At 35.7% G+C, this 16,706-nt stretch overlaps 1 protein-coding gene across 2 annotated transcripts in view; it reads left to right on the top strand.

Moving 5' to 3' along the window:
* LOC117322813 overlaps positions 1–15,476 on the top strand; it is a 40,272-nt gene extending 24,796 nt beyond the window's left edge. Inside the window, exons 7-17 of one of the 2 annotated variants that reach the window (XM_033877763.1) lie at positions 2,910–2,949; positions 6,455–6,626; positions 7,442–7,543; positions 9,955–10,031; positions 10,263–10,377; positions 11,524–11,565; positions 11,665–11,731; positions 11,860–11,967; positions 12,242–12,306; positions 13,184–13,273; positions 14,636–15,476. In XM_033877763.1, coding sequence (XP_033733654.1) covers positions 2,910–2,949; positions 6,455–6,626; positions 7,442–7,543; positions 9,955–10,031; positions 10,263–10,377; positions 11,524–11,565; positions 11,665–11,731; positions 11,860–11,967; positions 12,242–12,306; positions 13,184–13,273; positions 14,636–14,907 — 1,150 coding nt within the window. In that variant the 3' untranslated portion in view covers positions 14,908–15,476. The remainder of the gene's footprint in view (positions 1–2,909; positions 2,950–6,454; positions 6,627–7,441; positions 7,544–9,954; positions 10,032–10,262; positions 10,378–11,523; positions 11,566–11,664; positions 11,732–11,859; positions 11,968–12,241; positions 12,307–13,183; positions 13,274–14,635) is intronic. The other variant, XM_033877758.1, reaches the window with a different exon arrangement.
* Positions 15,477–16,706: the final 1,230 nt, after the last annotated feature.

Genomic DNA, 16,706 nt, shown 5'->3' with positions numbered 1-16,706 from the left:
AACTAATTATAGTCTATATCTCCCACCCCGTCACACTTAGAACACCTTATAATTAATTATAGTCTATATATCCCACCCCGTCACACATAGAACACCTTATAACCAATTATAGTCTATATCTCCCACCCCGTCACACATAGAACACCTTATAACTAATTATAGTATATATCTCCCACCCCGTCACACATAGAACACCTTATAACTAATTATAGTCTATATCTCCCACCCCGTCACACATAGAACACCTTATAACTAATTATAGTCTATATATCCCACCCCGTCACACACAGAACACCTTATAACTAATTATAGTATATATCTCCCACCCCGTCACACATAGAACACCTTATAACTAATTATAGTCTATATCTCCCACCCCGTCACAAATAGAACACTTCATAACTAATTATAGTCTATATCTCCCACCCCGTCACACATAGAACACCTTATAACTAATTATAGTCTATATCTCCCACCCCGTCACACATAGAACACCTTATAACTAATTATAGTCTATATCTCCCACCCCGTCACACTTAGAACACCTTATAATTAATTATAGTCTATATATCCCACCCTGTCACACATAGAACACCTTATAACTAATTATAGTCTATATCTCTCACCCCGTCACACATAGAACACCGTATAACCAATTATAGTCTATATCTCTCACCCCGTCACACATAGAACACCTTATAACCACTTATAGTCTATATCTCCCACCCCGTCACACATAGAACACCTTATAACTAATTATAGTCTATATCTCCCACCCCGTCACACATAGAACACCTTATAACTAATTATAGTCTATATATCCCACCCCGTCACACATAGAACACCTTATAACTAATTATAGTCTATATCTCCCACCCCGTCACACATAGAACACCTTATAACTAATTATAGTCTATATACCCCCCCCCCCCCACCCCCGGTCTCACATAGAACACCTTATACTAATTATAGTCTATATCTCCCACCCCGTCACACATAGAACACCTTATAACTAATTATAGTCTATATCTCCCACCCCGTCACACATAGAACACCTTATAACTAATTATAGTCTATATACCCCCCCCCCCCCCCACCCCCCGTCTCACATAGAACACCTTATAACTAATTATAATCTATATCTCCCACCCCGTCTCACATAGAACACCTTATAACTAATTATAGTCTATATCTCCCACCCCGTCACACATAGAACACCTTATAACTAATTATAGTCTATATCTCCCACCCCGTCACACATATAACACCTTATAACTAATTGTAGTCTATATCTCCCACCCCGTCACACTTAGAACACCTTATAATCAATTTTAGTCTATCTCCCATCCCGTCACACATAGAACACCTTATAATCAATTATAGTCTATATCTCCCACCCCGTCACACATAGAACACCTTATAACTAATTATAGTCTATATCTCCCACCCCGTCACACATAGAACACCTTATAACTAATTATAGTCTATATCTCCCACCCCGTCACACATAGAACACCTTATAACTAATTATAGTCTATATCTCCCACCCCGTCACACATAGAACACCTTATAACTAATTATAGTCTATATCTCCCACCCCCGTCACACATAGAACACCTTATAACTAATTATAGTCTATATCTCCCACCCCGTCACACTTAGAACACTTTAAAACTAATTATAGTCTATATATCCCACCCCGTCACACATAGAACACCTTATAACCAATTATAGTCTATATCTCCCACCCCGTTACACAGAGAACACCGTATAACTAATTATAGTCTATATCTCCCACCCCGTCACACATAGAACACCTTATAACTAATTATAGTCTATATCTCTCACCCCGTCACACATAGAACACCTTATAACTAATTATAGTCTATATCTCCCACCCCGTCACACATAGAACACCTTATAACTAATTATAGTCTATATCTCCCACCCCGTCACACATAGAACACCTTATAACTAATTATAGTATATATCTCCCACCCCGTCACACATAGAACACCTTATAACTAATTATAGTCATATATCTCCCACCCCGTCACACATAGAACACCTTATAACTAATTATAGTCTATATATCCCACCCCGTCACACACAGAACACCTTATAACTAATTATAGTATATATCTCCCACCCCGTCACACATAGAACACCTTAAAACTAATTGTAGTCTATATTCTCCCCACCCCGTCACAAATAGAACACTTCATAACTAATTATAGTCCTATATCTCCCACCCCGTTCACACATAGAACACCTTATAACTAATTATAGTCTTTTTGCTCTCTTTACTCGTCCAAAAACAGCTTATATTTAAGCACTATTCCCAAGTCTCTAGAACTTACTGTTATAGCTGTTAAATTTCGAGCCGTAAATTTTGGATCCTTATGGAATTATTTGCAGGAGTTAATTCCCACCGTTCTGAATAGACCCTTTGTATATTGTGGTTAACCCCACCCCAACTGAATCAATGCGCCTTTCTAACATAGATCACCCCAATTACAGAGAGTGAAATTGAATACAGGTTAATACAAAATCGCACCCGGTCACAATAATTTTCAAAATTATGCATTTGCTGAATTTAACCGAAATTTAAACTTCGCAAATATTACCAGTTGTCACAATGTGATTCTAAAACGAATTATAGCCTTACTGGCACCTGCACCATCCCTCACCACATCAGAACTAGTCCCTAGAAAATTGTATCTATTCCACCCGTCACATGAAATGATTCAGATATTATAGTTTGATACCCGGCACCTGTTCAAATTAGTTTCTCTATCATTGTTTGTTAATGATGTAAACATTATAAGTCATTCCTCAATAGTTATATATTTTTTTAACTTTACTTCTTATGTATGTTTAAACAAAAGATGAATTTACTTATTCCACAGGAGATCTGGAGTCGATCAGTCTCAAAATTCATCAGATACGGTAAGTAAGGGCCATCATTTTCATGTTTATGTATCCCACCCCGTCACACATAAAACACCTTATAACTAATTATAGTCTATATCTCCCACCCCGTCACACATAGAAAACCTTATAACTAATTATAGTCTATATATCCCACCCTGTCACACATAGAACACCCTATAACTAATTATAGTCTATATCTCCCACCCCGTCACACATAGAACACCTTATAACTAATATAGTCTATATCTCCTCACCCCGTCACACATAGAACACCTTATAACTAATTATAGTCTATATCTCCCACCCCGTCACACATAGAACACCTTATAACTAATTATAGTCTATATCTCCCACACCGTCACACATAGAACACCTTATAACTAATTATAGTCTATATCTCCCACCCCGTCACACATAAAACACCTTATAACTAATTATAGTCTATATCTCCCACCCCGTCACACATAAAACACCTTATAACTAATTATAGTCTATATCTCCCACCCCGTCACACATAGAAAACCTTATAACTAATTATAGTCTATATATCCCACCCTGTCACACATAGAACACCCTATAACTAATTATAGTCTATATCTCCCACCCCGTCACACATAGAACACCTTATAACCAATTATAGTCTATATCTCTCACCCCGTCACACATAGAACACCTTATAACTAATTATAGTCTATATCTCCCACCCCGTCACACATAGAACACCTTATAACTAATTATAGTCTATATCTCCCACCCCGTCACACATAGAACACCTTATAACTAATTATAGTCTATATCTCCCACCCCGTCACACATAGAACACTTTATAACTAATTATAGTATATATCTCCCATCCCGTCACACATAGAACACCTTATAACCAATTATAGTCTATATCTCCCACCCCGTCACACATAGAACACCTTATAACTAATTATAGTCTATATCTCCCACCCCGTCACATAGAACACCTTATAACTAATTATAGTCTATATCTCCCACCCCGTCACATAGAACACCTTATAACTAATTATAGTCTATATCTCCCACCCCGTCACACATAGAACACCTTATAACTAATTATAGTCTATATCTCCCACCCCGTCACATAGAACACCTTATAACTAATTATAGTCTATATCTCCCACCCCGTCACACACATAGAACACCGTATAACCAATTATAGTCTATATACCCCCCCCCCCCCCCCCCCCCCCCCCCCCCCCCGTCACACATAGAACACCTTATAACTAATTATAGTCTATATCTCCCACCCCGTCACACATAGAATACCTTATAACTAATTATAGTCTATATCTCCCACCCCGTCACACATAGAACACCTTATAACTAATTATAGTCTATATCTCCCACCCCGTCACACATAGAACACCGTATAACTAATTATAGTCTATATCTCCCACCCCGTCACACATAGAACACCTTATAACTAATTATAGTCTATATATCCCACCCCGTCACACATAGAACACCTTATAACTAATTATAGTCTATATATCCCACCCCGTCACACATAGAACACCTTATAACTAATTATAGTCTATATCTCCCACCCCGTCACACATAGAACACCTTATAACCAATTATAGTGTATATATCCCACCCGTCACACATAGAACACCTTATAACTAATTATAGTCTATATCTCCCATCCCACCACACATAGAACACCTTATAACTAATTATAGTCTATATCTCTCACCCCGTCACACATAGAACACCTTATAACTAATTATAGTCTATATCTCCCACCCCGCCACACATAGAACACCTTATACCTAATTATAGTCTATATCTCCCACCCCGCCACACATAGAACACCTTATAACTAATTATAGTCTATATCTCTCACCCCGTCACACATAGAACACCGTATAACTAATTATAGTCTATATCTCCCACCCCGTCACACATAGAACACCTTATAACTAATTATAGTCTATATCTCCCACCCCGCCACACATAGAACACCGTATAACTAATTATAGTCTATATCTCCCACCCCGTCACACATAGAACACCTTATAACTAATTATAGTCTATATCTCCCACCCCGTCACACATAGAACACCTTATAACCATTTATAGTCTATATCTCCCACCCCGTCACACATAGAACACCTTATAACCAATTATAGTCTATATCTCCCGCCCCGTCACACATAGAACACTTTATACCTAATTATAGTCTATATCTCCCACCCCGTCACACATAGAACACCTTATAACTAATTATAGTCTATATCTCCCACCCCGTCACACATAGAACACCTTATAACTAATTATAGTCTATATCTCCCACCCCGTCACACATAGAACACCTTATAACTAATTATAGTCTATATCTCCCACCCGTCACACATAGAACACTTTATAACCAATTATAGTCTATATCTCCCACCCGTCACACATAGAACACCTTATAACCAATTATAGTCTATATCTCCCACCTCGTCACACATAGGACACTTCATAACCAATTATCAGTTATAAAACAGTAAAACAGTTGTAACTTGTCTGCCCGAGATAATCAGTCTATTAAATGAAAGCCAAGTGGGAACAAAATACAGATCGACACATATGATTGACACGTATGATTGACACGTGTGATTGACATGTATGATTGACATGTATGATTGACATGTATGATTGACATGTATGAGTGATATGTATGATTGACGTGTATGATTGACATTATAATTGACATGTATGATTGACATGTATGATTGTCATGTATGATTGACATGTATGATTGACATTGAAATTGACAAGTAAGATAAACATGTGTGATTGACATTTTTCATTGATGTTTTATTGACATATTTCATTGAAATTATGACTGACATGTATTATTAACATTATACTTCACATGTATGATTGACATTATTATTGACATGTTTTTGACACGTATGATTGAAACTTATGTGTGACATGTATCATTGACATGTATCATTGACATGTATGATTGACATTATTATTGACGTGTTTTTGACACGTATGATTGAAACTTATGTGTGACATGTATCATTGACATGTATCATTGACATGTATGATTGACATTATTATTGACGTGTTTTTGACACGTATGATTGAAACTTATGTTTGACATGTATCATTGACATGTATCATTGACATGTATCATTGACATTATTATTGACGTGTTTTTGACACGTATGATTGAAACTTATGTGTGACATGTATCATTGACATGTATCATTGACAAGTATTATTGACATGTATTATTGACATGTGTTATTGACATGTATCATTGACATGTATTATTGACATGTATCATTGACATGTGTTATTGACATGTATCATTGACATGTATTATTGAACTCCAAGAGATTGAGAACAAGTGTAGTGATATAATCAAATGTAGATCAACACGGTCTGGCAATATCAAATCGTGTTGGACGTTTGTTAAGTTAATGACTTTTTTAATGATTTTTCCCCATTGTAATCGACATTGTCATATCATTGTATGTATATGTTTCAGTGTAACCGTGACCTTGTAGCTCACCGCTGCTTCCCTTTCTGGAACAACTCGGATGCCAGACTGTTTAAACATCAGCACACTGTCCTCAGGGGGTCACAACCAGCCTCCATCTTACTCCCGGAGAAAAAAACCTACATATCTCAACTAGAATCTGAGCCAGTGGGGAGCTTACGTAAGGAATTTAAACGATCTGATAAATTTATTTATTGTTTTAAAAAATGATGGTAACTACTTTATATTATAATACATTGTGGTAACTACTTTATATTATAATACATTATGGATGGTAACTACTTTATATTATAATACATTATAGACTCCATCACATAGTAACAGTATGCCTGTGTTGACTTATTAGATTAACAGATTTTGAAGAAATTGTTTCTGATAATATGTTATTTTTATATTTCACATTTATGTAAACATATCCTTTACCTAATGATATTACCTATATACACAGAGGTTACACCATGAGTGGTTTAGCGAATGATCTTTTGTAACTTTGGAAAAGATAAATAACTAACTCGAGTGAAAGTAATGCCATACACAACAACCAAATTTGTGAACTGTTTCTACCACAATAGAAAAGCTAGTCTGAGGATGACTTGACCTGTAAATATTGTAATCCATCTTATCTATATCCAAAACTAAACAGTTTCAGAAACCTGTGGACATTTAACAATTTATTATAAATTCGAACAAATAATAACTTACCCAGCGCAATATATTGAATGAAATACGTTAATATATATATCTATCAATCAAAACCCATTAAAGGTTAACTTTGAAACGTTAAAAATAATAGTCCCAGTCAAAGTTACCGAGTCCTCTAACCAAAAGAGTTTATACCACATTTGATATAAACTGAATGTTTCATACAATAGGAGTTAAATAACAACCATATATTGAGGTAGGAAAATATACATACCTTTACTTTACTCTTCTCTAGTTATGATATGTTGATACTAAAGTAGTTTTATATTACAGCAATGTACATAGTATTTTACCTGGTCGTCACCACTGCATTCGCCATCATTACTGTACCGTATAATGCTCTAATCGCCGACAAGTCTCATCCTTCACAGCGAGGTAAATATCAAACTCCAACACCAAAAACAATATCATCCCTCACAGCGAGATAAATATCAAACTCACCAAAAATATCATCATCCCTCACAGCGAGGTAAATATCAAACTCCATCACCAAAAATATCATCATCCCTGACAGCGAGGTAAATATCAAACTCCAACACCAAAAATATCATCATCCCTGACAGCGAGGTAAATATCAAACTCCAACACCAAAAACAACATCATCCCTCACAGCGAGGTAAATATCAAACTCCAACACCAAAAATATCATCATCCTTCACAGCGAGGTAGATATCTTAACTCCAACACCAAAAACAACATCATCCCTCACAGCGAGGTAAATATCAAACTCCAACACCAAAAATATCATCATCCTTCACAGCGAGGTAGATATCAAACTCCAACACCAAAAATAACATCATCCCTCACAGCGAGGTAAATATCAAACTCCAACACCAAAAATAGCATCATCCCTCACAGCGAGGTAAATATCAAACTCCAACACAAAAATATCATCATCCTTCACAGCGAGGTAGATATCACATTACGACACCAACAACAGCATCCCTCACAGCGAGGTAAATATCAAACTCCAACACCAAAAATATCATCATCCTTCACAGCGAGGTAGATATCAAACTCCAACACCAAAAATAACATCATCCTTCACAGCGAGGAAATATCAAACTCCAACACCAAAAATAACATCATCCCTCACAACGAGGTAAATATCAAACTCCAACACCAAAAATAACATCATCCCTCACAGCGAGGTAAATATCAAACTCCAACACCAAAAACAACATCATCCCTCACAGCGAGGTAAATATCAAACTCCAACACCAAAAACAACATCATCCCTCACAGCGAGGTAAATATCAAACTCCAACACCAAAAATAACATCATCCCTCACAGCGAGGTAAATATCAAACTCCAACACCAAAAACAACATCATCCCTCACAGCGAGGTAAATATCAAACTCCAACACCAAAAACAACATCATCCCTCACAGCGAGGTAAATATCAAACTCCAACACCAAAATATCATCCCTCACAGCGAGATAAATATCACATTACGACACCAACAACATCATCCCTCACAGCGAGGTAAATATCAAACTCCAACACCAAAAATATCATCATCCCGCACAACGAGGTAAATATCAAACTCCAACACCAAAAATATCATCCCTCACAGCGAGGTAAATATCAAACTCTAACACCAAAATATTATCTTCCCTCACAGCGAGGTAAATATCAAACTCCAACACCAAAAATAACATCATCCCTCACAGCAAGGTAAATATCAAACTCCAACACCAAAAATATCATCCCTCACAGCGAGTTAAATATCAAACTCCAACACCAAAAATAACATCCTTCACAGCGAGGTAAATATCAAACTCCAACACCAAAAATATCATCATCCCTGACAGCGAGGTAAATATCAAACTCCAACACCAAAAATATCATCATCCCTGACAGCGAGGTAAATATCAAACTCCAACACCAAAAATAACATCATCCCTCACAGCCAGGTAAATATCACATTCCGACACCAAATATATCATCCCTCACAGCGAGATAAATATCACATTCCGACACCATCATCCCTCACAGCGAGATAAATATCACATTCGGGACACCAAAATATCATCCCTCACAGCGAGTAAATATCACATTCCGACACCAAAAATATCATCCCTCACGGCAAGGTAAATATCACATTCGGGACACCAAAATATCATCCCTCACGGCAAGGTAAATATCACATTCCGACACCAAAATATCATCCCTCACAGCGAGATAAATATCAAACTCCAACACCAAAAATAACATCATCCTTCACAGCGAGGTAAATACCACATTCGGGACACCAAAATATCATCCCTCACAGCGAGATAAATATCACATTCCGACACCAAAAATATCATCCCTCACGATGAGGTAAATATCACATTCGGGACACCAAAATATCATCCCTCACGGCGAGGTAAATATCACATTCCGACACCAAAATATCATCCCTCACAGCAAGGTAAATATCACATTCCGACACCAAAAACATCATCCCTCACAGCGAGATAAATATCACATTCGGGACACCAAAATATCATCCCTCACAGCGAGATAAATATCACATTCCGACACCAAAAACATCATCCCTCACAGCAAGTCAAAAAAAGAACTTTTAATACTGAAAATATCATTCAACAAAATAAGGTCAAATGTTACATATCATTGCTGAATATTACCAATTACAGCTACATTTGTATATTAACTTATTACATTGTACATATGAAAATTTCCCATCTTACAGCGAGGTTCAAAATAACATTTTATCAAGTCCGAAAACAAATATTTATTGTTTTAATATACCTATTGTTAACACCAATCTATTGGCAGGATTTAATTCTGGCGTGATGGGTGCCATGATACTACTAGGAAACCTGAGCGGTGCGGCTGTTGGAACCTGTTTCACGGTATGTGGTAGGTCCGTGTATGACAATAAGAAGACAATGACATTATAAAACTTCATTTGGTACATTAATTCCTAGAGTTACAAAATAAGACTCAGGCTATCAGACTTATTTGAATTAGCTCCATAGAAGGTCTTCACTACAAATATTTGACATGTAATTTTAATGACTCTTAAATTTGGAATATGTAATTACCACATCTTTGTATACAAAATATACATGTTGTCTTGGTAGCAAATTGGTGTTCTTGGTGCGTACGGGACCGCCATAGCAGTTGTGATGGTGAGCGTGTGTTTGACAGTGTTTACTACACGCGAGAGGCCTGCAAAGGGTGTGTCCGAGCCGCTGGGTATGTCGTCGGATGACCACAGATTATTGGGGCCACGAGGGTATCATACACGTTGTTTCTACAGTAATACCGGCAGATTATTGGGCCACTGGGTTATAATTATACACGTTGTTTCTACAGTGATACTGGCAGATTATTGGGGCCACTGGGTTATAATTATACACGTTGTTTCTACAGTAATACTGGCAGATTATTGGGGCCACTGGGTTATAATTATACACGTTGTTTCTACAGTAATACCGACAGATTATTGGGGCCACTGGGTTATAATTATACACGTTGTTTCTACAGTAATACTGGCAGATTATTGGGGCCACTGGGTTATAATTATACACGTTGTTTCTACAGTAATACTGGCAGATTATTGGGGCCACTGGGTTATAATTATACACGTTGTTTCTACAGTAATACCGACAGATTATTGGGGCCACTGGGTTATAATTATACACGTTGTTTCTACAGTAATACTGGCAGATTATTGGGGCCACTGGGTTATAATTATACACGTTGTTTCTACAGTAATACCGGCAGATTATTGGGGCCACGAGGGTATCATACACGTTGTTTCTACAGTAATACCAGCAGATTATTGGGGCCACTGGGTTATAATTATACACGTTGTTTCTTTATCAATACCGTGTTACATTTTACACCTTTCCTACTACCGTCAGTTTTGTTAAGAGTTCTCTGACAGTAGTCATTTAAATAATACATAAAGGATATATAACTGTATCTTCAGTAATACCAATAAAGGATATATAACTGTATCTTCAGTAATACCAATAAAGGATATATAACTGTATCTTCAGTAATACCAATAAAGGATATATAACTGTATCTTCAGTAATACCAAACATATTTCACTGGTGGGGCTAAAAAAATTTAGGAGTGAAATATATTTGGTATACTGATGATACTTTTAGATATTCTGTTTTACATTTGTATATCAAAATATACTGGATAAGCTTTTTATTTCCCAGTTGTCGTTTGTAAGTAGTAATTTGATTGGTCTCTAGAAATAAAAATATCACTTTTATACATTGAATATATTTCTATACTTAAAAGGTAAAAATACAATAAACATTGTATCTTTACTCTACCTTCCTTGAAATAACAATATTAACTAACTAATGATTTATATTTCAGATTGCACATCAATATTTACCGCATTTTGGGAGCCTTTAAAAGGTAAGGATATGCGTTTGTTCCGTTCTGTTTCTAAATTAACATTCACAATCCGCACATCATAATAGATAAATAATGACGAATTACTTTGATTTCTTATAGAACATGACTTTCGTTGGGTGTTCATCACGAGGTTTCTTATGCAGCAGGGTGTATCGACGGTAACAGGGTAAGTTAACTGGTATGTCATGGTGATACAGGGTGGAGTATTAACGGAAGAGATAACCAGTGGGATATGTTTATATTACAGCTTATGTTACCTTTCTTAATTATCGTTGAGATCTGTTTACATTACAGCTTCCTTGAATATTGGGTGTCAGACATGATTCATATCCCCTTCTGCTGGTCAGAGTCTCGCGCAGTCGCAATGATGTTACTTCCTCTACTATGTGCTGCTTCCATAAGGTAAATGTTTACTTTAATGCCAAAAATGTAATATATAATCACCGACGTATGTTAAGGTAAATGTTTACTTTAATGTCAAAGATGTAATATATAATCACCGATGTATGTTAAGGTAAATGTTTACTTTAATGCCAAAGATGTAATGTATAATCACCGAACGTATGTTAAACAATGAAACTCAATGTCTACAATCTTCCAAGCATATCAGTTAAACTATTTGTTAAAATGGCAGTAAGTTATGTTATTTGAAATAATTGTATTGCGTTTGTTACAGTTCGATAATATTCGGCGTGATATCCGATCGATTTGGAAGACGGAAACCTATGATAATCAGCGCAGGTAACTATGATATTAAAATATTAAAGACATATAAACAGGTATTACAGAGGTATTGATGAATATTATTTATTATAAGACCCTATCACCTATGGGTTAAAAGTACACTCCGGTGACATTTACTGACCTTTAAATATTATACCCATGAATAAAATAGTAATATTCTCTGATATAATCACTTCTAGTATTTACTCTGAAATTACTATAAGATGTCCACTTTCAATCTAACCACAAAGCTGTCGAACAAGAGCAGCAATTACCATGTTTATAGCTTTGGTTTTTCTTGACCAGGGAACAGGGCCCTACGCCTTCCTCACAGGGACAAGATAAGGTCGCAAATTTAGTCGTCTCTTATGAATCGTGCAGTGGGTGCTATTTATAAACAAATCTTACATTGTACCATAGAGAAATAATGCTATCAAATGTTGTATATGAATGTGAAAAAAACATTATATCATAACCAGTGTTGGATTATTTGTAGGTACTTTTAACACGTACGGATTAAAACGCGAGATAATCAATTTGAGGATAATAACTCGAAAATTCGTGGAAGTAACTCGACGTGGCATCATCACTCTTTATGTAGTGTTATATATATAATACCTCGAACCTCATCCTCTCATTGATTATTTCGTGTCGTAATTTTTTTTATTAAAATAAGAAAACTGATCAATTTTGTTATACACTACATGTACAATTAGAATCTCGGGATTTAATTGAACATAATATTTTAATTAGAGAATCAAGGTAATTGCATTAGATTTAAATGAATTTAAGTAAGAAATCAAAATAAAATGAAACGAAATACTTTTTTGAGCCCTGCTGAGATCAGTTAGAGACTGTATAGTTAGACGGTGCTATATCTGTGGTTATCTTTCAGCGTTGATCATGTCTGTGAGTACTTCCACGCTGACCTACATCAGTGGTTATAATGCTTACTTCATCGCTCTCGTCATGGCATTCCTTTTCGGTATGTATTGGTGTAATAAACGTCATGATATTCCTGTTAAGTACGTATTGGTGTAATAAACGTCATGATATTCCTGTTAAGTACGTATTGGTGTAATAAACGTCATGACATTCCTGTTAAGTACGTATTGGTGTAATAAACGTCATGGCATTCCTGTTAAGTACGTATTGGTATAATAAACGTCATGATATTCCTGTTAAGTACGTATTGGTATAATAAACGTCATGATATTCCTGTTAAGTACGTATTGGTGTAATAAACTTCATGATATTCCTGTTAAGTACGTATTGGTGTAATAAACGTCATGATATTCCTGTTAAGTACGTATTGGTGTAATAAACGTCATGATATTCCTGTTAAGTACGTATTGGTGTAATAAACGTCATGACATTCCTGTTAAGTACGTATTGGTGTAATAAACGTCATGGCATTCCTGTTAAGTACGTATTGGTATAATAAACGTCATGATATTCCTGTTAAGTACGTATTGGTATAATAAACGTCATGATATTCCTGTTAAGTACGTATTGGTGTAATAAACTTCATGATATTCCTGTTAAGTACGTATTGGTGTAATAAACGTCATGATATTCCTGTTAAGTACGTATTGGTGTAATAAACGTCATGATATTCCTGTTAAGTACGTATTGGTGTAATAAACGTCATGATATTCCTGTTAAGTACGTATTGGTGTAATAAACGTCATGATATTCCTGTTAAGTACGTATTGGTGTAATAAACGTCATGATATTCCTGTTAAGTACGTATTGGTGTAATAAACGTCATGATATTCCTGTTAAGTACGTATTGGTATAATAAACGTCATGATATTCCTGTTAAGTACGTATTGGTGTAATAAACGTCATGACATTCCTGTTCAGTAGGTATTAGTGTAATAAACGTCATGACATTCCTTTTAAGTACGTATTGGTGTAATAAACATCATAGCATTCCTGTTAAGTACGTATTGGTGTAATAAACGTCATGACATTCCTGTTAAGTACGTATTGGTGTAATAAACGTCATGACATTCCTTTTCGATACGTATTGGTTTTACAAAAGTCATGACATTCCTTTTAAGTACGTATTGGTGCAATAAACGTCATGACATTCCTGTTAAGTACGTATTGGTGTAATAAACGTCATGATATTCCTGTTAAGTACGTATTGGTGTAATAAAGGTCATGGTATTCATTTCGTTACGTATTGGTGTAATAAACGTCATGGTATTCCTTTTAAGTACGTATTCGTGTAATAAACGTCATGGTTTTCCTGTTAAGTAGGTATTGGTGTAATAAGACATACACTTCACCTAATTATTCATGTTAACGTCTTTTGTTGATTAAAGTGTCTTTTTTCTAGGAATCGGCTTCGGTTCGTTCCAGTCGGTAGACTTTGCACTTGTGATGGACGTACTTCAGGATGACAAAGACAAAGCCAATCACATCGCAGTGTGGCACCAAGCTTTGGTTCTTCCCAATGCGTTAGCCACCCCTGTAGGTGGCATAATTCTCGACTATTTTGAGAGTGTTGATTGTAAACTCGGTCTCGGATATATTATATTGTTTGCTGTTACGGCCGTGTATTTTCTGTTAAGTGCGATATTTGTGAATAAGATAAGACGTGCGTCGTAATATTCCAGATTAATGATTAATGATTTTTAGTTCATCACAAATATTTTAATTGAGAAGTATTTGTAAATGAGTGTTGCCATGTACGATATCAAACAGAATCGTGTTGACCAAACCGAATTTGAATTATCGGTCTTTTCACACCACGTCAAGGGAAGTGATATCAATTTTACAGCCGAATACAAATGATAATCTGTTTCTGATCATTATCGCGCAGACAGTGTACCTAACAGCATACTAATACAAAGGACACAATGATTATCTAGATGTTTATACATGTTTATAATGGTCACAATATACATTATGTATACACACGTTTGTCACAAAATATACCTAGATATATCATATTACTATAACAATCACAAGAAAATTAATATTATGAAAAGGTCTCCCACTGCATATAATAACGGAAATTTTTCGAAGAGACACCATGTCATACTACTATAAAAAGGTACAAGGTACAAGTTGTTAAGAAAATTATTTTTATAGAGGTAATGCATGGTTATTACATAATGTATACACAAACCGGCAGAGAGAGAGAGAGAGAGAGAGAGAGAGAGAGAGACAGAGAGACAGAGACAGAGAGACAGAGAGACAGAGAGAGAGACAGAGAGAGGAGAGAGAGAGAGACAGACAGACAGACAGAGACAGAGATAGACAGACAGAGACAGAGATAGACAGACAGAGACAGAGATGGACAGACAGAGTTAAGTACATTCCAGAAGTAAATGCGTCACTTGTATATAATTAAGGCGTCGTAACTTTAATAGGAAATCTCAGGAACAGGTCACGTGGGGATGCGAGTATGCTAGTTTTCAATCATTTCAGTCAAAGAAAAACTGATATTTGTTGATGTCGTTGTATGGTAATATCTGAAGGTTTTTACGCGGGCTGTATAAAGATCTATGTCAAACCTTACACTTCAATTTATCGCCATTCTTTTTCATTTAATATCTGTTTCAATTCAAATTTGGCAAAATAAGTAATGCTCTCCTCAAATTTTTTATACATCTGACTGATCATTACTCTTAAGGTGATATATTCCCAGTCGATGATGGCTATATTAACTTAATTAGCTGGCAGTAATATTTCAGTTTTCAGTTTGCTTTCAAATCCCCAATATACTTTATTTGAACAAACGCCGGAAAACTTTATAAATCAACCATTCATGTCAAACCTTTTCCGCTTATATTACACAAAACATCGGATCCCCTAGGATATTCTCTAGATGGTCGAGGTTTAACAGTTTAATGGTTGATAATTGATAAGTTGTCGTATCTGTAGGTAACCAAGGATAATGATTGATAATTGGTGACTTGTCGTATCTGTAGGTAACCATGGAGATCAAACATTGCTCTCTTGATGTCATGTGGGTCGCTTGGTTCATCCTTCTCATTTTATATAGGTATATTACTGATTGTCAATAATTAGGAAGAATACGAATAGAAATAGATTCAATTATAATGTGGTGTCAAACAGGTAAGAGCTATGTGGGGTTTAGAGGAGTTATCATGGTATATACCTAGTGTTTTGTTACACGCTGGCAATCAATTTTGTTTTTTAACATTCACATCTAAATTACAATAAGTCACTTTTACCCGAGATTGTAGCTGTATTCCGCCTATTTTCTAGTTTCAGTCCAGAATACCGATTATTACTTGAATCTTTCTTTAAAAGATGGTGATTTTGTTGTATTATTTCTATTATTATTACATAATTTTATCATTAGGTTTGTTTTAATGAGTATAATTAGATTGACATTGACATTCATATAATATCAACTGTGTACATAATAACGCCAT

This window comes from Pecten maximus, chromosome 1, assembly GCF_902652985.1.
Source record: "Pecten maximus chromosome 1, xPecMax1.1, whole genome shotgun sequence".
Lineage (NCBI taxonomy): Eukaryota > Metazoa > Mollusca > Bivalvia > Pectinida > Pectinidae > Pecten > Pecten maximus.
The sequence above is the reverse complement of the archived record's forward strand: the minus strand, read 5'-3'. Positions and strand labels throughout refer to the sequence as shown.